We start from the raw sequence: 27,891 nt of genomic DNA on the forward strand, positions 1-27,891 counted from the left end.
ACGGGGCCCGGCGCGTCCCGCCCCGTGGGGGCGAGCGGCGGGCGGGGGCAGCGCGGTCGCCGCCGCCGGGGCGCAGCCGCCCGCCCGCCGCCGGGCGCTGTGTGCGCGCAGGGGCCGCGCTCCTGCCTGCCTGCGCCCACACACACGCACGCACACACGCACGCACGCACACACGCGCCCGCCGTGGGCTGCACATCCTGCGCTGCCGGTGCTGCCCGCTTCGCCCTCGCCAGCGGTTGCTCCGCGGGCGCCCAGGTGGCTGCGCTCCGCGGTGCTCCCCGCCCGGCTCGGCTCGGCTCGGCTCGGCCCTCCGTGTCCTGCCAGCCCGCCGGTGTCCCGCGGGCTCGGAGCCGACGGGGATGGGCGGGAGGATGCGCCTGAGCCGCGTCTGCTGCGTTTTCTACCAGCTGTGCGTGCTGTCAAGCGGGCTGGCCGCAGGTAAGTGCGCGCCTTAACGCGGGCCGGAGCCGAGCCTCGGGGCGGCCGCCGTGTCACGGCGGTACCTGCCCGTTGTTAAGCGCCTTAACGGCCGAGGCCGTCCCCGGTGAGGGATGGGTGATCAGGTAATGCCAGCCCTCGCTGGCAGGGCGCTCGTCGGGACGAGATACCGGTTTTCAAACGCTGCCGTGTCATCCCAGCCTGCGTAGGATGAATGTGTGAATTAAACTCCCTTCTGTCTCGGGCTCGTGGAGGTTGTGTGTACTCATGTTTATAAACACAGTGTTGGTGCGCAGGATATTTTGGTGAAATTGTGTTACGGTGCGTGTAATACGCCGACATTGCTAATCAGTGATTGTAAATGGTCATGATGATGCAGCATATGCATGCATCTGCCACTTGTTCGTGTGCTTGCAAATGTACGGCCGTGGGGTGTGTGTGTGTTTGGCTGAACTTTTGAAATCATAGTGGGTCTTGCAAAACATGCTGAGAACAAGGTTGAAATTTTCAAATTTTTTGTTCAGGTTTTCCCTGCTAAAGTAACATTTTCTTTTTAGCTGTATGAAAAAGTTGCCACTTCGTCTAAATGATGAAAGTTCTGTGCAACTCTTCTTGCTTAGAGGTGGTGGTCATGAAGAACATCCCCAGCTCCTGATAGAAGTACAGCTTCTGCCCAGGTTGAGCCCCAGCTCTCTCTCGGTTTTTACGAGGACGGTGGTGTGTCCCAGACTCCCGAACAGGCACAGAGGCATCTAGGGGCTGGCCCATCTGCCGTGTATGAGCACAGGATGAAAGGGCCAAATGGAGCCTGCAGTATTTTGGGTGGGATGCGTGGTGGGCTGGGAGCCAGGAGGAGCATGTTGTAGAGGGCATAGGGTAGTTTTCTGGCAAATGCTTTATGCACCTGGGTGCTCCACTCATTTAAAGCATCTGCTGGCCTTCCTGCAGGTCTCCATGCTTCAGAAGAAACTGAGGAGTGGGAGATCGTCTTCCCTGCACTGTGGAGCAGGGGCCAGCAGGAGCCGACAGGTGGCAGCGGTGGTGGTGGGGGCTGCAGTGCTGACCCCAGCTGTGGGAACCGGAGCAGCACCCTCAGTGTCCCAGTCACACCTAGCCCAGTGGCCGGCAGTTCCCGGGAGGTGCGTTCAGTCTCCTCCTCGGTGGAGGGGCAGGCACAGGCTGTGGGGCAGACAGCAGAAGAGGACACTGAGGATGAGTATGAGTCTCAGGAGTTTTACCACTGGTCCCCCCTGCCCCAGGGGTCTGGTGCTGCCTCTCAGTTGCCACCACCACCATCACCACCACCACCACCCCCAGCAGAGGACGGAGATGAGGTGCTGCTGAGGATCCCAGCTTTTGCTCGGGAGCTCTACCTGCTGCTCAAGAGGGACAGCCGCTTCCTGGCTCCTGGTTTTGCCGTGGAGGAGCGGCTCGGGGGAGAGGGCAAAAGCCCAGCCAGTGCTGCACAGTCTCAACCTGAGAGAGCTTGTTACTACAGTGGTGCTGTCCTCCGCTACCCAGGCTCCTTCGCCTCCTTCAGTACCTGTGGTGGATTGGTAAGATGACCTTGCATGCAGGGGTAGCACCAAGGTCTCCATCCAAATGTCAGCTTCATCTGCTGCTTTTCACTCTCATCCCTTTCCTAAAGTCTTTCATAGCTTTTCTTTCATACCCTCTTGGGTCCGACCCCTGCACTTACCCCCGTTTGTAACCATTTTGCCAATCATGCTTTTATATCTCAGTCATAATTTTTCTCAAATCCTACTTGTGCCCTTGTCCTGTAAAGTTTTGGTGTTCTTTGTGCCATTTCCCGATACACTTTTGTCCCTCAGTCCCATACCTTTCTTTTTTGGATCTCCTTTTTACTCTTATGCCATTCTTTCGTCAACTTTTCTCATCTCCATCCCTGATTTTATCTTGTTCCTCAGTGTGTGCCTGTAATTAGTTACTTCTATGCTCACTCTCCTTCCTTTTCCCTGTATGATTATCTTTCCTCCCGTTCTTCTGTAATCCATTTGTTCATCATTTCCATCCTATATTCTAAAGTTCTCTCTCTCATCTGTGTTATCATACCTATCCTCTACATCTCCGTTTTCGGACTGTTTTGTCTTTCCTACTTCTACTAATATTTTATGTCTGCTTTCTCATCTTCATTACTCCTTTTCTCTCATTCCTTTGGCCTTTTTTCTCTACCTCACAACTTTCCAGTTGTGGAACCTGTAGTTACTTGGATTTGGGGCTCCATACCCTTCTTTCCATTCAGTTCCTTCATAGAAGTACACAATGAGTATATTCTCAGCAGAAATGTTAATGCAGTAGGACCTTTTGAATAGTAATTACTTCCGTGGCATACCTCCCTTATTTAAAACAAATTTCACCTGCTATAATTTCTCTCAGATCAGTCATGCTTTTTACCAGATAAAGAACCGGAATTGGGCACGCTGACAAAAGCAGTGGTGATCCAGTGAGCTGTAATCCCAAGATACTTGGGGGTGGATGGAAAGAGTAGAGAGCAGCTGCGATGATGTAAAATGCTGGCAGGATTTAAACCAAAAACAATTATTCCTACTATTATTCTGATTTTGGGCCTTTATATAGCATCATAAATTCACATGCCTGTAGCACTTTGCAGAATATAGAATACAAACAGTAATGGCGCTAGGGAGAGTTAACATCATCATGATTCTGGGTTTTTAGGGTGGCTAGATGGGTGTAAATCACCACAGTCGTATGATAGATATTTTCTTGTATTTCTTTCCGAATTTGAGCATCTAACTTGTTCCATTATTGATTCATGAAGATCCTGCCCGGTTTTTATTTGCATGGTCATGAAGTGAAACTAGGTAAAATGTGGAAATTTGGACTGCTTATTCATTTGCCTGTTTGTACTTATTCAAAAGTCAAACCCCAAACTTAAAGTGGTGGAGAGGGAACATATGTGGATTGACACCAAGTAAAATATTTGCCTGCACTCTTGCAAGGTAAAACTGCCAAGTTTCACACAACTGTTGGCGTGTAATTATTGACTGCTTGGCATCTAATTATTGACATTTTGTCAGATTTTCCAAAGCATGGTAGCAAGATTAATTGTGAAGAATAATATTGGAAGTCAACTGAAGGTGGTTTGAAAGCAATCAGGTAAAGGATTTTTATGTTCTGGAAAAGCAGTTGACTTCTGTTCTCCTTTTTCTTGTTAGAATTTTACTTCCTTCGACATGGTGTTTGCATAAAATTAGTTTAGAGAAATCTTCGCAAATAAATTGGTAGAGAGAATTATTACTCAAAAGTGACGTACATCATTGCATATCTGTAATTCCTTTGACTTTATTTATAAATTGAAATTCACTGTTTAAATAGACCCCAGTTCCCTAGGAACCCCATTAGTAATTTTTGATTCAGTCAGACTTTTCCTAGGAGTACCAGCTTACTCCCAGCCTACCGGCTGTCTACGCCTGCATGTGCCCAGATCACGTTCCCCATTCAGAAAGCTGCAGCTGAAATAGAAACTATTCCTTGTATCTCAAATAAAATTGGAAACTGTCGTTGATGTTGACTGGTGATGTCATGATCCTCAACTGCATAGTCTTGTTTGCAGTGAAATAGTTAAGCAGCTGTTCTTCCTGAGAGTGTTGCTGCGTCAGGCACATAGTAAAAAAAAAAAAAAAAAATTGCACAGTGCTATTATGTCAAAGTTGTCATAACAAATCTTAAGTTATTTGTCATTCTTTATTCAGTCATGGCTTGGGCTTTGTCACATATGTAAGTTGCTCTGTTTCCAAGAGTCTTGAAAAAACATCATACATACATTGCGTATTCCATCCTGTATCCTCTTGGCCTTGCCCTGCAAAAAGAGCCAAGCAGTATTTCAAACTACATTTTTCCTTTTTAAGATGTAAAAATCCATTGAAACTTGACCCTACAAATAAATTTTTGTAGTTACAGTTTGTTTTTTCATTTTAAATGTAAAGACATTTCAGAGAAAATATGGTATGAATGTCTTAGATAACGCTCTCATTTCAAAGCCTTGCAGACTTTGGGTTAGAGTTACTATGTTGCATACACTTTGGAAAGCCAAACAAGTGGGCTGTAAGTCCCTTAATATGCAGATTAGATTCCACTGGGCAATTTTTCTTTTCAGTGTGAAATACAGCATCTCTGTCTAACAACAAAACTTCTACCATTATGCTCTTTAGATAGTGGCCTTTTAGTGAATCTCTTAATTCACTGAGGAAAGTAGCTGTAGTCATAGAATCATAGAATGGTTTGGGTTGGAAGTGACCTTAAAGATCATGTAGTTCCAACCCCCCTGCCATGGGCAGGGACACCTCCACTAGAGCAGGTTGCTCAAAGCCCCATCCAGCCTGGCCTTGAACACTTCCAAGGATGGGGCATCCGCAGCTTCCCTGGGCAACCTGTTCCAGTGTCTCACCACCCTCACAGGAAAGAATTTCTTCCTAATATCTAGCCTAAATCTCCCCTCTCTCAGTTTAAAACTGTTACCCCTTGTCCTATCGCTCCATTCCCTGATAAAGAGTCCCTCCCCATCTCTCCTGTAGGTCCCCTTTAGATATTGGAAGGTCCCTGGAGCCTTCACTTCTCCAGGCTGAACAACCCCAACTCTCTCAGCCTGTCCTCATACGAGAGGTGCTCAAGCCCTCTGATCATTTTCATGGCACTCTGCTGGACCTGTTCCAACAGGTCCATGTCCTGTGCTGGGGACTCCAGAGCTGGATGCAGTACTCCACTGTTGTCTGACAGACAACAGTGATTTTGCCTCACAGGAAGAAGTGTGAAGAAGTGTAAAGACCAATAGAAGAAGTTTGGCCATCACAGAATCATAGAATTGTCTAGGTTGGAAGGGACCTTTCAGATCATTGAGTCCAACCATGATGTGCAGGGAAGGGTCATATGTGACAAGATAGATGTGTAGCTGATGCTATAGGGCTAGTTTTGTGAAAAGATAATGGATCTTCAATAAAAGGAGGTAAAGGCCTTGCATGAAATTGTTGAGCTGTCCAAGTTGGGATGCTGGTGTTCATTCCAGCTTCTCAAGGCATGGAGACATCTGACATGCCAGTGACATTCAGGAAATGGAAAAAATGTCTATGTAGAAATCTTATCTGCTCCTGCTATAGGCAGAAAGACAAAAGAATATTGGTGCAGGTGTTAGGCACCTTTTCCTCTTGAAATGGGATATAGATACTTTTTGAATAGTTCAATGGCTGTAGTTGGGAAAAGCACGTGGCATACAGCACAACATTAAAGGTTCCCCATATATTTTATTTCATAGTTCCTGAGAGCTTTAGTAGTGTGTTTTTTCTTGAGCTGTTAGTCAAAAGCCAGTATGGAGGGGTGATAATAATGGGGTTCATTAGCTCACCATGTGAATCATGTGAATATAGAAGTGGAAAATGAGAGCTGTACTCCCAGATAATTATTAACCAAATTCTGACTGCCAGCATTGGCTTTATTTGGCAACTATCTTGGCAAATGAACGAAAGATAACTCAATGGGTATTTTCTAATCAAACTAAAGACTGGAGAGATGCATGAAGCTCCATCACTATGAGCTGGATGTAATCTCAGAGCTCGCATAATCAGCGGATGACAGCCCCATCCAACTCCTTGGTAAAACACAATTCTTACATCCTTTTGTACCTCAATAGGGTTTGCTCTGAGTACGTTTTGGGATTCTGCACTGGTTCTGTGGGAAGATGAATAAGGATAGGTTTCCAAGAATTCTCGATCTGTATGCTGCCTGCCTACTTGTTGTTCATCGTTAGCCAAATACCAGCATGTAAGCAGTCTTGCTGATGCCAGAGAGACTGCTGTTCTCAAAGTGATGAATTGCAGAGCTGGACCATTAATTATTAAAATGATCATTTCTACTGCTTGCCTGTGTTTTTGCGGTAATATTTGAAGTAAGGAAAAAAAGCATGTAAAATGTCGTTGAACAGTTTTATTTGTGACCGGTAAATATATAATTTACAACTGGTAGTTCTTTTAAAGCATGCTGTAGGAGAAACTTACTGTGGATTTAGAATTAAGAAATCTGACGACTGGTTCTTTAGCAACGATCTGCTCTGCTGCTAGCATGGAAGTTGAAGTAGTCTCACTGCATTTCCCCAAAGAGAACTGTAAACAAAGCAAATGTGTGCTTTACCCCTTATGCCTTTCATTTCAGAAAGGGAGGCATTTAATGTCACTTTTTCTCAGCACTTCATTGCTTAGGTAGTACTCTATGGTTATGTGGTGACAGGCAGGGATTTTCCCAATGGTTCTTTTTCTTTTTAGCTGAAGCAGTCTGGAATAAATAGAGAACAGCTAGGTAGAGAAAGGATTTGAATGTCTTCTTATACCTAAAGCAAAGTGATATGTTTAGGCTGTTAGGAAGTGCAAACAGGAGCAAATGTATACACAGAGGATAGACAGGAGAATGCAGCTCCATCCAGCTATGCTGTTAGTCACAGCACTTAGCAGGTTGTCTAACAGAACATGCGTGGAGATCGGCCTAAACAGACAGCATTGCCAGCTGGGTTAGTTTACTGGAGAGAAGCTTTAAAATCAGTCTGTGTGGTTCTGTATTTTTACTGGATCTGAAGAATGTGAAATGGTCAATAGCATATTCATAGTTCTCTAAATCCCTGAAGAGTCAGTGTCAAATAGTATTTGCAGTGAAAATTAATGTGCATTTTCCCAGTGACTTGAGTGGGAACAAGTCTTAACACTTCTCCAATCCAATCCAGGGAAGAGGTCTCTCTAGAGAAGTGTATGGTGCTTTTATTAGGCCTCACTGCCATTAACAAGGAGGTATTTAAAAATCTGATCAATAATTTATAGAGAAGTAGTCCCAGATTTACTCTAGCTGTTAATATTCATTTGAAGAGCACTGTCCGAAGCAGTGCTGCCAGCATCAGCAAAAGAATGGATGTCAGTAGTTCTGTGTCATGCAGAGAAGTGCCAAATATCATTGAACAGCATTCTAATAAATACTTCCCGTGGTAACGTCTTACCTTTACAATAAAACTGAAATAAGTTAGGATGTGAAAAAACCTACGCGACTTCTTTGGCTAATGGAATGCTTATATGCTACTTCAGTAAGATTTGAAAAAAACCCTGAAGGACCTTTACAGGAAATGTATGATTTTTTTATTCCTGACAAACTGTGTTTTGAAGATTAGTGCTATTAACTAGCTATTAACTAGTAAGGGAACAACACATGATGGATTCAAAATATTTTAGATTTTTTACGGGGTTCTAAGTTCACGTGACCCTTAAAATTCAGGACAACACATAGAGCTTCTGCAAAACTGGAATTTTTTGTTTTCTATCTATCCGTTGAGGATAGTCTGACTTTGCAGGTTTTCTTAGAACAAGATGAAAGAAATTGTAATAGAACAATAGTAATAAAATAAAAATGTATATTCTATGTTCCTAAAGTTCTGCCCACAGTCACTCTTGAGGATAGGATTCAGCCTGAGAAAACGCTCAATCCTTGTTTTGGCATCCTTCCTCCTAGGGAAGGATTTTAACCACAGCATTTCACCATTTTTATATGGGAAAACTCCCAGTGAATGTAGTTCTTAGTTACACATTCTGCAATGAGAGTGGTGTCAGACATGGCAACTATACTTGAATTTTTGGACAGGTTGGACAGTTTTGGAGAGCCATACTACCTTTTGGTTGTAGAGTTTCTTTCAGTGGCAACTCCTTTCCTGGCATAGGGTCACAGTGACTGGGAATGCATAAGTTGTTTGCATTGGGTGTGGGTAGTGAGCCTGACATTTGCTGCGCTGTGCACATGCAAGGTAAATCCTTGGTTTTGTGAGCATCCCTGCTTTTGTGAGGCGTCTTGGAGCACGCGTTCAGGAGCAACTCAATAAATTGGCCCTAGGAAGCTGTGCTATTACAGGTTGTGAACTCCTGGTGTAAGGCTCTGAGACTTCTTAATAGACTTCTTATTTTGATCAAGCTGGAGAGCCACTGTCCCATTACACATCCTGGACCATACAGTTACAAGCCTGAAATGGGTTAAGTACCAAGCCTTTTATCAACCAAAAATAGCACCCCTGCCTTCCCACTTCAGTGATGTTGCAGTTATTCATTGATATTGAGTAAATTCTAGACAAAGTGCTTTTCCAAAAGAAGCTGGAGACAATTACAGCTGCTTCTGTGCTGAGGGTAAGCATTAGAAGACAGAGATCACCATCAATTTTTCATAAAAGTGAAAAGAAAAAAGATTTTTAGCAATATTCATGGTCCATTTGATACATACAGGCTAAAGTATGACATTGCAGAGGGAGGACTATAAAATTAAATAGGATTATCCTTAAAGGCTGCCAGGATGAAATGAAGTACATACTCCCTCTTTCTGTGCACCCAGCTTCCTGGGATACTGAAATGAAAGAGAGGAAAAATACAAGCAGTAAAATATGTGTTTAGATCTCTCCTTTTGAAAACTAGGGCTAGCTCAAGACAGAAAGATGCAGGAAATTACAGGTGGTTTTTTTGGAGGCTTTTTCAGTTACCTATTTAGAATTCTAAACTCGTTACTTCCTAGTGCATAGTCTGCCTACTGTTCCATTGCAAGTTCGTTAAAGAAATGAAACTTCGCTGAGAGGGACAGAAATAAATATGTTAATGAGGGTACTCTGTGCGTATCCCTTTCTCACAGGTCACAGGTTCACCAAGTTTTGCTTTATAACTTTTAACTTATGCCTTATTTGTGTTTTAAACCTCTTTAAGTGGGCAATGTAAAATTTGTCATCAGTAGACATAAGTGAGTGAGGTAAGCCATGAGTGGAAGTGTCAGCCCTGAACAGAAAGCAGCTTTGCTCTGTTATTAATAAGTATAAAGTTATCAAGGTTATTTTGCAAGATACAGAAGTGAGATGGTAAATCAGAAAAACTAGGTAAGTCCATTAATTATTAAAATTTTTGTCTTAGTTAAATGACTAGAGTTTTGATGACCTAATTTGAAGGTAACTGCTTTGAAAAGAAAAGACAGAACACTGAGCCTCTCTCAGCTACAACTGTTAAGGTTAGTGAAAATTAGCATTTTCTCCAAGTCTTGTATCCCTGACTTTTTATAATATGTGCCAGTTGTTTCTTCTACAGCAAATTAACCAGGGTTTTTAAAAGAAACAAATGTTCTCTATGTTGCAACCCTTGCAATTTTATTTTAAAAACACTGTTCTTTGTCTTTCTTTTTTAAAAGATTTATTCTTTTTGGCAGTTAATAACAGATTGTGACAGGGGAAAGAATAGGAACATCCATGATTTCCAAGATGTAATACCATAAAAATAGAGGAGCTGGGAAATAGGAGGGAAACAACAGAAAGCATCAGGTGTGAGAGTCATTGTGGGGTTGATGGTAGGTGAGGATATTCAAGGAGTCGTCTGTGAAGACTGATGGTCAGGTAGAAATAGCATACGAATGGTGCACACTCTGATGTGTGATAAAGAGATCTACCAGGATAGAAAAGGATGAGTCGAAGCCATTTGGATTTGAGGGAGAATGAGATGTTTTCAGAAGTTCTTCGGCAGCACATGTGCCTTTCCTTGGTTTACTCAGGTCTCTCACTGGTGACTTTAGGGACATTGCATGAGGGTTGCTTGGTAGCTCCTTGTTTAGCAACGTAATGGAAATAGTGTGATATATGCTGAGCACGTGCATGTGTGTGTTATATTGCATAGCCAGACCATAGTTGGTCAAACTTTTATAAACCTATAGCCCAAAATATCTATATTATATTTAAAATCAGATGTACATCTGTTGTGCATTAGCAGTTCAGTCAACCTTTTGTTGTTAACCTGTCATTGCCTGGACAACTGGTCTTCTTGGTTATTTCTATTGCTTCTAATAATGGCATAAAATAAGCAAGTAAGTATTATTTGGAGGGGAAAGAATGAAGAACATTTCTAGTGTTAATTGCAGAACAATGTATTTAGAATGATAAATGGATATCGTAACATTAGTTGCTAATAATACATGCATCTGCACGTAAGTGAATAGAAGTAAAATTTTTTGGAAGTCTGTTCTGTGAATGTTTTTCTTGGATCAACCAGTACTTCAGTTAGAATTATTTTCTGAATGAGTTTTACATCCAAAAATGTAGAAATGTGCCCAAAACTGACTTGTGAAGTGATTTAGTTTCTGTGTGATTATTCTCCAACAATTGCATATGCTTGTTTTATGATCTCAGCTGTGCTACCTTAAGTTCTCATTAGATGTCAGAAGTTTAACTAGGTCAAATCAGGTCAAGCTTATTTAGATAGCAGTATGTTAATAAAAACAGAGATATTTTTGCATGTGATGTTAAATCAGCTGGGGACAACTTTTTATGATTCAGTACAGAGTATATGTCGTGTTCCATCCCTCTGGGCTTAAGGACATGCTGGCTGGGAGAAGTGCCCAAGTAATGCCTCTAGCCACTATAGTAATGCCATCTTTTATATAAAATGTTAAACTGCTTCGGATATGCTTACACTTCTCAGTGCTCTTTTTGTCAGTGAGAATGCCAATTGGCCTGGCGATCGGATGATAACCTTGAAAACTCAGCAACAAAACAAATTGAAAGCTCAGGTGTTTAACTCTGCTTCAGGGCTTCCTGTATGAGTTGTTTTGCTTTTCTTCTGAAGATGGTGAGACAGGGGAAAAAAGGGACATGATAGGAGACAGAAAAAAGCTGAACCCTTGTTATTCTGGGATGCAGCAGTGCGTGAAGGGTGAGTTCTTATTCTTGCTATGGGCAGGGAACATAAAGGCAGGTTTTTAGACATGTTCTTAGGGCTTAACATTTAGTTGTGCTCTTGCTTAATTTGCTTTTTGAAAGTACTGTCTAAGCATAAAGCTGTCTGGATGTGTACTTCTGTTATAAGCTCTGTGTGAAACTCTTCTAACATAGGAAATTTTCTAAATTTTCTGAGAATTTTCAAGCTTGTTGCAAGTTAGGGGATAGGAAGTTGCTTAGGTGATTTTATGCCTAGATAGATCCCCAATATCTTTTGTCCCTCTAGGACATAAATGGACATCACCCCAAATATTTAGTAGGTAACATATGAGGGGAGTGAGGTATTTAAAAGTAGAAGAGGGTTTATAGACTAAAGTGGACATATATAAAAAATTTAATTTTCCAATTTCTCACTGATAGTCCAAGTATATTTCCCTTTTTCTGGCTGATCACCTGTTTCTTCTGTAGTGACTTATCTAAGGAAGCATAATAACAAAAATTTCTTCTTTGTCCATTTGGTGGGGTTTTTTTGCTTCTAATCCCAAATTATTTGTGTTGGAAATAACCTTCCTTTCTTATTTCATTTTTAGTGATTCATCTTTTGCTTGTTTCATATAAACAAATTTTCTTAAAAGTGTCCAGTCAGACTGATGCTACTTGCTACTCTATTCTGCTCACCATTTGTATTCTTACGCACATAAAATCAAGCTCTCTACCTTTTAAAAAAAGGAAAAAAGCTTTCTTACAAAATCTTTTTTTTTTCCTTTTAGTTGAAATAATAGTCCTTGAAAAATAATTAGATACTGTTCCTTCTTTCATGAGGGTGGCAGAACTTCAGTTTCTGTGTGCAACAAAAGGTAAATTAGTTTGGTTTTTTTTCCCAAAAGAAGGGGAAGGAGAGTCTGGACTAAGAAGTTAAAAGCAAAAAAACTATGCATAGTTTGGAAATAAAATGGAATATGAATTTCAGTTAGGAGTGGAGTCATAGAAGTATATGACTTCTATATATTTTTAACGTTTTTAAGCGTGTTAATCTAAAATGATAATAAATTGTGAGAGTCTTATTTATTTCTCATAAAACCACCAGTTCTGCATTAATGTAATTCTAGACAGAGATATAAAAAGTCTAAGCATAACTTTATTTTATAGATGGACTAACTTGATTTGTTGAATTATAGTTCTATGCCCATAAATACAATTTATTTTCCTTTCTTGAATTACTGTTTTCCAGTTAGTAGTTTTGGCAAATTGTAGATTTGAACTCAACTGAGTTTCATGGAGTGTTGCCTTGAATTAAATAGTCTTTGAATGCAGTTCAGCCCCTCTCTCAGAAGAAAACCAAAATAATGGAGTCGTGGACAGATATTTCAATAAGGATTAGCAGAGATTAAATTTCTCCATGGGCAATCATGGGCGGGTTTTGGAGCTGTGCCACATCCCTCTGTGGCTACAATGAAAGAACATGGGCTTGAAAGGTGGTAGCTCATTGGTATGCACTATTTGAGTGTTTTACACAGAGGAATCAATTTAAACTCAGATCTCTTGTATTGGTCTTTTTAATGCTAGTCTAGGTGTTTTATCTAATGCAGGTTACAGACATGGTTGCTGATATTTTCCGTTTAAATCTCCTGTGTGGGACTCGTTGTAGAATGCTTTGTGCTCATCTTTTGTGTACTATTATATTTTTGCTTACATAAAATATTATTTCAGATTCTTAGCGGATTAAATACAGGCTTGCACTAAAGAAATGGGGTTAATGCAGTTTCATTATCTAAAGGTACAGCAGTTTGACTGATACTCCAAAAAGAGTGGTTTTTAGTCTTGCCACAAGAAGTGCTGAAGTTACTTATATTACACCAAAATGCTCTAAAGAAACACATCTTTACAAGCACCGAGTCTTTAACCGCAAGGATTTTTTCCATAGGTGATATTTTTCCATAGGTGTTGCTTTTTCTAGGATTAGTTGTGTTTAGCTATGCAAAGGGACTTTCTTATACAATATTAATAATTACTGAAATGTTGTTATATAATACATGGTCTGGAATATCACTAAACCAGTTCATTGTAAAGAATTTTTAACTTAAGTTTTATGGAATTTTTTTTTCTAAATCCTGGCTCACTTTAGAGAAGCTGTTGTATTTATTCTGGAAAGGGGATATGGTTGGGGTTTTGAATTTTTTTTTTAATGGTAAATCAACGGTGGTGTTCCATTTAATACAACATATACTTGATGAGAAAAATGAAGTGATTGTTATCATCATGCATCACTCAGTTATGACAATCTGATAGACATAATTTACAGGTTAGGTGGCTGTTTTAGAAATGGATTTTTATGCGAGTTCTGCTTTGAATTGTGCAAGTAAAGGGCTGTATCATGTTTGTTCGTGTATAATTGTATCTTGGTTTTCAGTTTGATTGCAGTTTTATTTTATTTATATTTGTCATCTGTGGTTGGTTGAGCATGGTGCTCCAGCATACTTTTTGAAGCAAAATAAAATAAGGCTTTCCAGAACATTTCAGGCAACAAGCAAGATGGATCTTCATTCATTAGCCAATCAGTGCATGCACCAGCAATGGAGTTGAAGTCATGCAACATAAAACATCTGTCTGCTGTATGTTGTGTGGAGGACAAAATGAAGACTTTTGTCCATAGGACTCAAGCTTTTGATATAGTTGAATTTTTCCTTTGGTTTCACAGCCTTGGTAGTTGGTTAATGCTTCCTTTTGTAATGGTAGTTACTACCTTTAGATCATTTGGAAACTCTGCTTGAATCATGGTCAGCTGTGATGATTGTGTTTTTGAGGAACCAAACTGAAAGCATGGTCCTCGTGAGTTGTTGTACTATAACTGTGTCTTTCAGCTTCTTGAAACATAGGCTTACATGAAAATGAGAGCTCATATAAATAAAAAAGTAATTCTCTAGTCCACATAAGGAAAGATCAAACTATGAAACCTGAAGGCCAAAATGCTGTGAGACTGTTGAAAGAACTTCTTTGAAAAAAGCCCAAAAGATTCTGATTGTAGTTGGCCATTTAGAGCTGCGAGTACAGAAAGTTTATGTGTTCTCTTATGTAGTCTCTTAGTCGAATAATAAATTCCATTTTAATTAAATTCATTTCTGACTATTAGGTTTTTTTCATGCAAGTGAAGAGGAATAAGCTAGGTGGCCATTTCATTACTTTTGCACAGATGATGCTTTCTCGTTTCCTTCTCTTTACTAGCTTTAGCTCCATTCATTAATTATTATTTTTTAAATAAATTAATTTTGTAACATAAAGATACAGACAGTATCTTTTCTACACACCATAAAATCAGAATCTTGATTATATAACATAACTTTATGTTTATTATCACAGCACTACCATTGATCTAAATTGGTATGAAATCAGATCTGGATCTGCTTAGGGTTTAGACAGAGAGGGTGGAATACCGTATCTTGCTTTATTGACCATATATTGGCCAGAGCAGATTGAAGGTTTTGAGGCTGTCATCCATGAAATGGTTTTTCTCTAACAATAACAACAACTCCATTTATCTTCCCTTTTAATGTTATAAAATTGAGAAAGTCTCTTCTGGTCTTAATTATAATGTGATTACCTTCTTGCCATAATATCAGGGCTTGATCATAGTTAAGATAAACACAGTGGTTTTGAAAGAGACATAGGATGGTCTTTAGTGTCATTATTCTTAAACAATAATAAATACTTAATGTTAGGCAAGGTTTCTGAGCAAAAGATACCTATTTTATTAATTCATCTTATTTCATTGGAATAAAGAGGCAACCTTTAAGGCTCTCTAGCCCTTCCTCAAAGCTTCTGTTGCTTCTGTAATAGAAGCAAATCTACTACAGAGATAAGAATAATTCCACAATCTAACTAGTTTTTACTAATAAGTTCAACCTTCTGAGATAACGAGTAGGAGCTACTGACTGAAGGGAGAAATGATCATGGTGGTTGGCAGAATCGGTGATGTTTTTTTTAGTGACATAGTTATGGTTGCCATGAAATCTGTATTGTTTTAGGCATCTAAGGTTGGAAATATCGTATTTGTTTCCTTAAGGATTGCAGAGTGTGCTTTGTGTGCAGTTGTAGGTATTCTGCTCATTTAATAGCTGTACCACTGATGAAGTCTGCCTTGCCAATAGTGATATTGTGAATCCTTGCATAGTTGCCTGGATCAAATGCATACAGTATAGTTTTTTAATTTAAGTTTAGAAATCAAGTTTTTTCAGTGTGTCTTTAACCCAGTGTGTCTTGAAAATAGGTTTTAAATTGACTGTCACATATGTAATGTAAAATTTGACTTCCCATTTCAACAATGGTTTGTAGCACTTGGATCAGAAACACTAATTTCCTTTTAAAATTTTATAAAATAAAATCACCTGTGCTAAGAGTAGTAGGCTTTCTGTACCTCGTAAACTTTCCAGAGTGCTGCATAAGGAAAAGAAATAAGAACATGCCTGTGGTAAGTCTGCATTTCTTAGTTTGTAGTTGTATAAATCTTTAGGTGTTAATAATTTTGAATTTATGATTTTAAAGATATATCTTTGGAATACTTTTCTTGAGTGAACATGAAACTGTGTATGTGAAAGAAAATGGATTTTCATGTACTGCAAACTCAAAATCCAGATCATCTCTATATTGTCTCTCTTTCTTCCCTCTACATTTTCCCCCCTTCGTTTAAAGGATGTAGAGCCTAAACACTTGATAGATTAATAGACGTATAGCTGTAGAGAATGTGTATTCAAAATTTAGGCAGCTCCAGTTTAGCAAAAAAATATGTTTATTTACACAGTAATTATAGCTGTGTAGGATTTAGAGTATTTATGCTTCTGTCAAACATTTTTCATGTATGTACATTGGCGTGCAACTGCAATTGTTTGTTTTGCAGATGTTTCAATTGAAAACCAGGCTTTAAATTGTGGTTTATGTCAAATTTTTAAAATATAGCCTCTAGTTTTGGATTTCTCAGATTATTAGTATTCAGTGTATATGTATACACTCCCCAAACTGAATACTAGTTAAGAATACATGAGCATAAATATCTTGGCCAAATTTGTATTGCAAGTCAGTGACAGAACAACACTAGAATTCAAAACTTAAAACAAAGGGAAAAAGTAAATAATAGAATTGGACTAGAAATGAGAGATCAGGACAGCATCAACTTAGTACAACATCACAGCCAAGTGCATATGCCTTCTGTGCGAGGTGATGACGTTGCTGTAGGCAGGGCCGTAGAGCAGCTGTTATTACCAAAAACCTCCAAATTCCAGCAGAACAGAGTTGTAGGGATTATTCAGCCTAAACTGAGGAAGTACTGAATGATCTGCTGTATCTTTTAGAAATTTTATATGCAGAAATGTTCTATTATTCATGCAGGATTGCGGCACCAGTGATTTTTTTTAATACCTTGGACGAAGATATTTGAGTAAATTTTCTTTCTTTATGAATGGATGTGACACTTCAGTAGGATTATGTAAATTTTTCATGAAGCTTTTTCTCTTTATATGCATACATCCCTTTGTTGTGTATGCATAAATTATATGCATAGACCTACTGCCCACGAGTACGACCAGGTCTGTTTTAGCAGGTCTGCTTGCCATCCATCCATCCATCCATCTATCCATGCATCCACCAATGGGAAGTCCATACCAGTGCAGGGGGTGACTCTGTCCCAGGGGGTAGACTTGGCATCTATCCTTCCTGAATTTCATGAGGTTTCTGCTGATAACTATCCATAAGTATAAATTTATATGTATGTTTTGTATGTATAGGTTGGATGGCACTAAAATGAGCTCACGTGAATGATTGATATCTCCATGAGACCCATATTTCCATCATTCTGTGGTTTCAGTAAAGATGCTGGGGCTCTTGTTGGTTATCCTTTGTTCTTTATCTTTTATTTGCTTATAGATGATATTCTTTGTCCAGTCATACCTCTTCAACCCCCAAAGTTTTAAATTATCTGAGGATTGGTAGCATTTTTAGTGCGAATCATTAGGTAAGAGAATTCTTTTCATGTGACACATTGGGAATAAGTTATCTGCAGTTAGACACAGTTTGCTTGCCACCTATTTTTAAGAAAATATATGCAACAGGAGTGGTACATTTAGCTTTAGGAGTTTATAATTCATATTTGTTACATTTCTGTTTGAAGCATTTGAAAATAGCACTTAGAATTGCCTTATGATAGTATTTTCTAATAAATTATTATTTAAGATACTTTAGTTACCTCAAACTGGAACAGGTTAGACTTGTCTCTATGGAGAGAAAGAACAGCATACAGACGTCTAGTTCATGGGACAGCCTGTGTAGGGTAGTGATTGTTTATAAAGGTTTCTGTAGTTGTTCCAGAAAGAGTCATCTTAAGAACTATAGGGTTTCACTCAACACCGGTGTCCTATTTACCTCCTTTTAACATTTAATATTTTGAAATTTGAGTTATGGTGCACTAGCGATTTTAAATTTTTTTTCTGTATGTTTAAATTATGCTGTGCCTTCTCAGTGCAAGACTTAAAAGGGTTTGGGATGAGTTCTGTGTTTTAAAGCATTGAGCCTCTTCCAGTGTTTTGACACAACTATTTTGACTGAAGCGAACTGCAATTAAACTATACTTCTGGGTAAACGCTGCCAAAAAAAGAGTGTACAGTGGAGTCCATTTACAATGTGCAGTTGAAGCAATAAATCTGTGAAAAGAATAACATATGCTTAATTTCAGTAAACAACTTCTTACAGTTTGTGGTTGTTCTTTTTTTTTAAAGGAGAATCTGTGAAAACTTATACATGTTGTAATGAACCTGCCATGATGTTATAATGAACCTGCTGGCACATTATTTAGGAGAAAAAATTTTCACCACTGTACCGATCTAGTAACATGTTGCATGCCTTACAATACAGCAAAAGTAAGTAGTATCAAAGACTAACATACAAAACTGGTTAGATCTAGGAAATTGAGATGAAAAAAGGTATGTTTGTAAAAACAGAATGTCAGATGTAACAATGACCTTAAAACAACAAATTGGAAATAACAAATGGTAGGAATTCTGTTATCGCTAGTGATCCTGTTATGTGTTTGACTGTTGTTTTGTGCTTTCCCACTTCTTAAAAGACTTCATTCTCCATGTGAAGCTGTCTGCTCTTCAACGGAAGATGTACCTTTGGTGTAACTTGGTATGATTGTTCTGAAGTCCCACTCTTGCAAATGTAGCTGGCAGAGTGAGAGACAGGGTTCCAGTAAATTTTGCCTTGTTTTCAGTGTGACCTTTGTTCATGTTAATGTGGAGAGAAGGCAGTGGCTTAGATGATAGAAAGCATATTCTTTTTGATGATCGTATTTTCAAAGGAAAAATCCCTCTTTTCTGGTAAGCTCCTTGCCAGTTCTAGTCACAAAGAACTGAGCTTGGGTGCTTTATGTGAACAGAAGGTAAGGTTGAACAGAAGGTAAGGTTGGAAGCAGGACATGGGGAGCTGAATTTGCTTAAGTGGTAAATTCAGAGCTGGGAGGTACAGGAGAATTTTTAAACAGACCAAACTTTTATAATACATTTATGGATTTGCTTTATAGACTGATGACTTAGCTGTCAGTCACAGGAAGAGGAAAAGATTGTGTAATTGGTGGCCACAGGATCATTATGAACCATCAGGCATGATGCGGGTGTGAAAGATGCATCTAAGGGTGAAGGACATTTAGTGGGGATGCAGAAACTTTATTCTCATTTCACCAAGTTGCAGTGAAATGATAGCTCAAATATGGCTTGCAGTTCTGTTTCCTGATGTTCAGAGAGAGGAATTAAGTTGTGGCTAAAAGGATAATTATAGTAGTAAAGCCTGTTTCATTAAGGAACAGTCAAAGGCTCATGCATTTATCATCACACAGCAGAAACTGTGATACAATGTGATTACCTTTTATAAAAACACTGGAATGAATATCAAGGAGCCTGGAAAGCTGTCCAAGGAGGATAACAATGTAGATCCAGGGTCAGATGGACCTAAAATAATGGCCATGAATAAATTAAGGTTAGAAAATTGGAAAGAGTTCCCACTATTAAAAGAGAAAAATATGAAACAAATTTCAAATAGGAGTAGTTAAGTAATAGAGCAGCAGTTCTGTTGAAGCTACTTTAATTAACAGCAACAGCAAGGAAATAATTTAAAAAGAAATCTAGGCGTAAACAAGGGTAAGCGTAAGAAAGCCTCTATTTTATGAAGTCTGAATTCCTAGGGGGCTGGATGTGATCTGTAGATCTAACACACCTAAAATATGAGGCAATTTGCATTCTCAGTTCTAGACTGTTTCTTATCCTTTATTAATTTTTCAATACTACAGGACTTAAGCAGTGAGAATTAAGGTAGTATAATGAGAATAATGAATTAATGCATGCTGCACGTTACATAAAAGAGAAAATTGGGTCTGATTTAGCAAGTTGAGTTTAGCTGAGTGTGTTTAATATTCAAGTGAAATTTATAAGCAAACCTAATATTTCTTGAGTGATGTATAATTCCCTTTGTTTGATTTCCTGGCTGTTACTGTTAGACAGTAACAAAAATATCAAAGTCCATTATGCTAGGTAAGTCACTAGAGGAATTAGCCAATTGTTGTCTCAGCTGGTGCTTCTTTCAAGACAATGTCATTTTTTCAGAAAAATATGTATGACCTGTGTTAATACCAAGTACTGTGATCAGTACTGGAAAAGTCCAGATGATTCACTTTGTAGCAAGTTGATGAGTTTTTCTCTCTTTCACAGGATACTTACCTTTTGTATGTGTGTGTGTGTATGTGTATTGAGGTGTGTTGTCCTTCGTCAAAGGTGTTTCTTAAATTTGGGGTTTTTTTGATCCTTTAAGCCACAGCTTAATCAACCAGAACCTTGGCAAGAGCATATTGGATGGGAGAAAGGAGAGGGTTTGAAAACATAATTTCAGGATTTCACGATTGGTTTATCAGTTCTCCTGAATTCTTCTGGAGGTCAGAGGGCAAGTGTACAGTGGTTGAAAATGTACCAAGTTTTCTGGGAGCAGTGGCACAAGCTGAACAAGTGGACTCCATGAGTGATGTGGCAGTATTGTTGATGTGGCAAGAGTCTATAGCTGGTTGATATTTCTAATAAGAAGAACATAGGGTTGTTGGCATGTGAAGAGGTGGTCGCTTGAACCTGATGATCAGCCTGTTACATTGCACAGAAAGCTGTGGCACTTGGAGGGACTCGTGTCAGGTTCATGAGTTTCGCTGCTGATGGCAATGACTGAACATCTGATTTTAAAACACCACCACAAGTTTAGGACTCACATTTTGTGCTTTTGTCTAAAAAAGGCACTTAAAAGAAATGAGAGCGATTAGAATGGATAAATTTTACATATTTTATTTGCAATGTAATTTTGTATGTAGTGGACAACTGTTTACTATTGAGTAGCATAGCGATTGCTGCTGTGTAATAACATAATTATTTCCCTGCATCTATGGATTTTTCAGAGAGTGAGGAGTGTGTATTTCTGTGTGTGTATAGTCATTGCAGAACACTATAAAATGGCAAGAGAAGCAGAGGTAATAAGTACTTTAGTGTTTTAATGTTATTCTTCAAAAATTACAGATTTTTTAACAGTATTTTAAGATGGTGATCATGAAAAATTAATATACTGTGCTGGAAGTTAGAGAATTTGTACTTGCTCTGAAGTTTGTGTTAGTCTTTAGTCAAAAAGGAGTTTGTACCCTTGTGTTCACTCTTCTGAACTGTGTACCAATTCATAACACACTCTTTTAGGTAATATCTTGATTAAAAAGAGTTGTAACCGTACATCATGTAGGTTAAAGGCCATTTAGTGTAAAGTCCATGAAATATAAATATGATATCATCATTACACATTCATTATGATGATCATGGATGGTATCATGGGGAATATTTCAACTTTTCTTCTTTTGCCTGGATTGTTGTGGATTTAGAAAACTCCATGAGACAGAGGAAAGCAAAAGATATGGGAACTTTTATGGTAAACCCAGATACCACGGGACCTGTGACAAAAGTGACAATGCTAAAACACAAAACACATGTGAAACATCGATCAGGAAGTTATAACTTGTAGTGATATAGATTGCTTTTTGACATAGACCCTCATTGATATCTGTGCCTTTACAGCTTTTACCTTCCTTTCTTTAAAGCTGGAATGAATTGAAAGAGTTTTAAACTTAGTGTTATTAATGAGAAGTTTACCTGTAAGCATTGAAAAGCTTTTTTGAAATACTTGGAAAATCACAGTTTGAACTATCTACGCTTATGTTAATTTTATAATATCTGTTTTTGTTGTTTTATCATCTTATGATATGTATGCAAAATGCATCCTCTACCTTTAAAGACACTGTATTGCATCTGTGCAGACAGGATATGGCTTGAGTATTAGTTATCTCAGATGTGACATGAGAATTTCCCAAAGTGTCCTACAAAAATTCCAACTTCCACACCTTTATCTTGGAGGTATGACTACTGATCATTATAAAGCGTGGACTTCATAGCCTACTGGTACAAATTATGCTGAAGTATTTTTGCCCAACTTCCAATAAAATCCAAGTCTGTCACAAAGAATGCATTAAACAGAACTCAGACATTTCTGCAGATGCCTTTTGCATAAATTAAAAATACATCCCAAATGTGAAAAACTAGCCATGCAACTTGGAGTATTTATACTGTGTAACTGGCCAATATAGCCAATAAACCTATGTAGCAATTTTTGTGTCTTTGTATCTTAGAAGTGCAGTCTTCAGTTTAGGGATATGCCTTCTAATTTTAGAGGTGTACCTTGTAATCTCAGATTTTTGTCTAGGGAAAAGAAATATGAGCTTCTCATTTGAGTGAGTAGGATTTTGCAGAGCTGTGGGATTCTTGTAGAGAATATATCTTGCCACCAGTTTTCCAGTTGAAACTCGAATACTTTTTCTTAGTTTAGCTGTATTTCAGCAAAATGCCATTGGAAGAACCCAAGTCTTTCAACAAGATAGGTTGTATGTCGCTAACAACAGAATCACTGAAATTCAGAACCTGAAACTATCACGGGAAGCTTGTAGGCGGTGAGTTTGGAGCACAACTATGAAACACTGTGTTGCTGGTGGGGTATTCTTATCCCCAAGTAAATTTGCTGGTTCTCCACTGCTCTTCACTAAGTAGGAAACCAAAAGGTTAGAACCCTGTATAAAATGTTTTCTTTTCTGGGTTTGGTAGGAAGAGCTTTCTCCACAATGAGATGCATTTTGTTTTTACTTGAAAAACTATTCTATTGAAGTACACAGTTTTTTAAAAAAAGTTAACGTAGCATTCATGTTGCAGAGCTAAAAATATAGAATGTCAGTTTGAGCAAAAGTTAATGTTGATGTTGGAACTTTATTTTGGCAGTGCTGCAGTATTTGCTATCCTGGATTTTTATTTTTTTTTAAAGTTATGACTTAACTGCACATATAATAAAATATACGTGGTTTCTAATGGAGCTGATTTAACTTTGAGTTGGAACTTTTAATTTATAAGTGAAATTCAGAAAGAATAGGGAAAAGTCTAACTAGGATTAATATATTTCCAAAGCATTTTTATGAAAAAAGTAAAGGGGTCGAGGAATTAATTCTACCTGCATCTTGTTGCAGTTCACCATATATAATGTGATACGTCTTAAAATGGTATTTTTCAGTGTTCCCTGGTAATCTTCAGAGTGTACAGCTATACTGAGTTGATTTTAAAATCAAGTGATAGTTCATGTTTTTCCAGTTGGGTTTCATAAACATGAAATGTTTTATGTATATGACCATTAATAAATATTCCTAAAGTATTAAAAAACAAACTACAGAAGTGGATACTAAATTGCTAACATGTTACCATTTTAGAGAATGTCTGATAAGATTACAAGTGATCTAATTTACATACTCCAGACTAAAACATACCTTGAATATCCGTTATTTCACAATGGGCAGTCAAAGCATATAGAAATTCTACCTTGCACAGAGCCAAGATGCCAACAAGTAGCTGAATGGCAGTACCTTAAATAATGGGATAATTTCTCTTGCTTCACGTCACCTGCAAGAACTGTGGGCAGTCCAACTGGCCATAAGGGAAAAGGCACACTTTGGCAGTGGAGTCAGGCAAGAAGAAGTATTGCTGGTTAAGTCTATAGGATGTTCTAGGGGTGGAGGTTTTATTTTGAGTAGGTCTGTTTGTGGTGCACGCTGATGAGAAAGGCACTTGTGGAGCAGGAACTGAGATGTTCAAAGGGACTCTAGACTGCAAAATGCAAGTTAAAGTTCAATTTAATGGGGAAAATGTAGCTGTATCAAAGCAGCCTTTCTTAAAGTCCTAGTGAATGTCTTCAAACTTGAATAAAAATCAATAGGTATTTCACAATCCTATTGGATTCAACATTGCGACTGTATATCATGTTGCCTCAATTGCCTTGTTTCCAAGGTATGTTAAATTTGTCACAGGTCTCCAGTGGTATTTAGGAGGCTGTCAACCTTTTATGGATTGTGGGGTTACTAGCAAATATTTCACAACATTGAATCATTTCCAAAGCTATGAATCTGTTGGCTTCTATGGAGTCTTGTCTGCTGAAGGACCGCACTGGACTTAACCAACAATGTCTGTAAGCATTTGCAGTGCAGAGCTCACAAGAGTAGAGTTTGTATGTTACTCATTATAAAATGGGGAAAAAAAAAAAAGGATGTATTTCAAAATAAGTTTCAAAGAAAGTGGAAAATGTCTCCATCTCTGGAAACATTCATAACCCTCCTGGACATGTTCCTGTGCAACCTGCTCTACATGGACCTGCACTGGCATGGGGGCTGGAATAGATGATCTCCAGAGGTCCTTTCCAACCCCATATCATTCATTCTGTGGTTCTGTGGAGTCTATAAGTCATTGAAGGTTAAATAGCCCCCTGTCCACCCTTCAGGACCTTAGGATCTTAATAGATTATTTTCCATATTTTTCTTATCATAATTTTTATTAGTGGTCTTGATATATTTTGTATATTTTTATATTTATAATTTGATACATTTTTATAATGGTCTTGATATATCAAAGAAAGCTATCTAGTTTTGCTTTTGTATCTGGTCAGCCTTTTTCATAGTCTAGAACTTGAATCCTTCCTGAATGGGAAATAACTCTTTAATAGTGCTTTTTGACGTGTAATCTTGTAAATAAGCAAATTAGAGGAGAAGGAATTGTTCTGTTTATTTCCACGGCAGCTGAAGTGTCAGAGAGAGCATACTGTACAGAATGGACCTTTGTTCTGATCCTGTCCACTTATTCATAGGTATTTAGCATAGATGTGACTGTGTTCTTATATTGTCCGTCACCAATTTTATCAGTGGTGCAGGGGATCAGTTAGTCTTGCAAAACAGTGTGAGGATAACTTTGGTAGATGGAAAATTTCCTTGACAAATAAGATGTCAAGATTCTGAAAAAAATGGTGCAATTTATGTATTTCTGTTGAAAGACTTCCCTGTAAAAATCTCTTGAGAAATGAAAAATATTTCACATGGGGTGTCCAAACAGTAAAGGCACAAATGCTACAATCTGTTTTAGGTGCTTACATTCAGTAAAGCTAGCATCTGAAATAATTGGTAACATGTTGCGATAGATCTCAAACTTGTGTTACAAAGTAATTTAATGCACACCCAGCCTTACTAAGATGTTTTTAATGGGGAGTTAATCAATGATTGTTTGTGGTCACTTCTTAAACAGACTGTACTTTGTCTAGCTATCGTCCTGCACTGTGAAGACAGTTTAAAAATTGTAGCAAATATTAGAATATTGGCAATTTAAGCAGCATTTGTACCTAATACAGCAGTAATTTCTAATAACGTGTTTATAGAGGAAGACTTAGGTCTAAAAAAGGAAATACTTCTGGCTAGGAAATGTGGAATTTGGAATCTGGAGGAAATGCCAAGCATCTTAGGGTTTGGCTGGCAGTGAATTAATAGGCAAATGGAAGTTTGATGGGTGACCACCACAAGCCTTTGGGTGGACCTGATGTCTACAGTTCCTTTATCCGTTGGTCTCCTTTACTTCATTTTCTTTTCAACAAATGAGATTCCTTTGGATTTGTGTCCTTTCTATGAGAAGATTACATTTCACTCTCCACTGTCATCTTGAGAGATTCTTCATCAGTCAAGTAAGGTTATGTGAATAAAAGCACCTGTTGAAATGTGTCAGAATATGCAAAACCATCTCAGTTTTGCATGCTTCACTATTCTATTTCATTCATGTCTAACAAAAATGAAGAAATCTTTTGGCATGTACAACATCAGCTTGTTTTGATAAAACATGATTTTCCTAGAGATTTAGGGTAGTGTGTATCTTAAAAAAGACTGGAAGCAGAGGAGTTTGAAGAGTTTAAAAGCCACAGAAAAGTTGTTTCTACAGATCTTAAATTTGGGGGCCAGTACCTGAACTCATGCTTTTAACTCAGTAGTCTCTGTATAAGAGAGCCATAAGGTATGACGTTGTGCATATGTGTGTATTTCCTTAGGGCACAGTCCTACCAATAAAAAAAAAAAAAAAATCCCGGAAAGGATTGGATTGAATGCTATGTCAGCAGCTGAGAGCCAGTCAACAGAGGTAATATTGACTCTCTCACTGCTGTGACTTCTCCTAACCATGCAGCAGAGTGGAGTGAGCAGGTAGATAGAGAAAACCTCTAAGAGAAATACAATGTGCAAAGCCCGGAAATGCAGTTAATTGAAGACAGAAGTTTCTGGCACTTATGAATTGTTTCTTCAGCCTTCAGCAATGAAGGTACTTAAAGAAAGCTGTAGTGTGTTTGAATAACAAGAACATGTGAAATTCTTTCTCTGTTATTTACACAGTTTGAAAAGTTGTTTGAACTTGCTTTATTGTATGCGTTACTAAGAGCTGGAGACTTTATTTTTGTTGTGTTTCAGCTGAAGTCAGGTCTCCTGGTAGCATTGTTAGAATCATAATATTAAATTCAGTCTGAACTTTTAAAATCATGGAAAAAGACCTTCAGAGTGGGATACAGATAGGCAGATTAAAGATTTTACGTCTAGTAATCTTCAGTTCTGGGACATTTTACAAATAGTACAAAGTTTAATATTACCAGAATGTGTTTCAAAACTAGTAAGTATTGAACAAGTAAACAAGAATTGTCTTTTTCACTATACATTGAAGAAGACCTTTCATTTTTATGCTGCATGTGGCATTAATGTTTTGGTGCTTATGGTTGTAATATGTGAACATTTACTACATTTGATAGGGATGCATTTTTCCTATGACAAGTATTGCTACGTGCGTTGGACAGTATGGTGGGAGCTTGGACAAGTACAGTTTCATACAGCCTGTCCTTGCATACTGTGTGCATCTGCTTCACAAGACAGTGGAGGGTAGAATGCAGGGAAAAATTTTACTGGGATCATGACATGACAAGTCTGTGTCCATTTGTTACTGAAATCTAGTTTAAGATGCCTTTTGGGTGGATGAAGAGACAAAAGAACAGTGAGAAAACAAAAAGATGTAACACAGTGGGAGTTCACTTCAGGTGAGACTTAAGAAATTTTGAATCTACTGCTCGTTTAGGGGAACACAACATTATTAGGTATGCCTTTGTCCATGCAAGCATCAAACTAGTGGTAATAGCCTGCAAGAGGGGCACAGGTATGTAAATCTGTACGGATGGCCTCTCTGGAATGACAACAAGGACTCCCCTGTGTTGGCCACTGCTGCTTCCAGCCAGCTCCAACGGACCTGACACAGGGCATAGCTGAGCCCCTTGGCACTGATGGCAATGCCCCTGGGAAAATGAAAGGGTAAAACACTGCTCAGCAGTGTGAGGTGTGAGGAAAAAAAGTGAGAGAAACATCCCTGCAAACACAAAGGATACAGGAGGGGGAGGAGGAGGTGATGCTCCAGGCACTAGAGCACATAGCTCCACTGCAGGTCCTCCATGGGGTCCTCCATGGGGAGAACCAGGCCAGAGCAGGTGGGTATGACCTGAAGGACACTGCAGGCCCTGGAGAGCCTACACTTGAGCAGGCTTATCATGAAGAACTGCAGCATGTGGAGAGGGAGGAAGGGTAAAGTGTGAGGATAAGGGAGCAGCAGACAGAAACCGTTATGTCCTGACCATACCTGCCATTCCCCACCTGTGCTTCTCAGGGTGCAGGGAGAAGGTGTGCTTTTGATTTGTCTTTGTTCATCATTACCTAAATCTGTTTTAATTGGCAATAACTTAACTTTCTGCAAGTCAAGTTTTATTTGCCCGTTATGGTCATAGATAAATGATCTCCCTGTCCTTATCTTGACCCATGAGCTTTTTTTTTCATCTTATTTTCTCCCCCTGTCCAGTTGGGGAGGAGGAGCAGGAGAGCAGCTGGGTGGGCATCTGGCATCTGGCCGAGGTCAACCCACCACACTGATGAATTGTTTAGTGAATGAAATATTTTGCTTTGACATGTCAAGCCACAGGGTTAGAAACTGCTACTACATAAGCAACTGATGATAAATTGTAGACCACTGAGACTCATCTTTTGGAGCTGGCAAACTACTTTCTTTAAAAAAGTGAAAAAGCCTTAATGTTCTGACATTTCTTTGAAGTCTGTGTTATGTCTTTTTCATTTACTGCTGCTTTTCAGTGGATATCTGTGATGAAAACAACATATTGGCAAAATGTAATTTCACAACTGTCTTGTGGTATGTAAAATTTCCTTTTCGACACAGTCTTATCTTAGCCCCATC

General features: G+C 38.8%; 1 protein-coding gene across 1 annotated transcript in view; it reads left to right on the forward strand.

Annotated features, from left to right (window-relative positions):
- Positions 1-359: 359 nt before the first annotated feature.
- Positions 360-27,891, forward strand: part of ADAMTS19 (ADAM metallopeptidase with thrombospondin type 1 motif 19) — a 146,615-nt gene continuing 119,083 nt past the window's right edge. Inside the window, exons 1-2 of the mRNA XM_074166133.1 lie at positions 360-438; positions 1,387-1,994. Of these exons, the coding sequence (XP_074022234.1) occupies positions 360-438; positions 1,387-1,994 (687 nt within the window). The remainder of the gene's footprint in view (positions 439-1,386; positions 1,995-27,891) is intronic.

The sequence above is a fragment of the Numenius arquata genome, chromosome Z (genome assembly GCF_964106895.1).
Source record: "Numenius arquata chromosome Z, bNumArq3.hap1.1, whole genome shotgun sequence".
NCBI lineage: Eukaryota > Metazoa > Chordata > Aves > Charadriiformes > Scolopacidae > Numenius > Numenius arquata.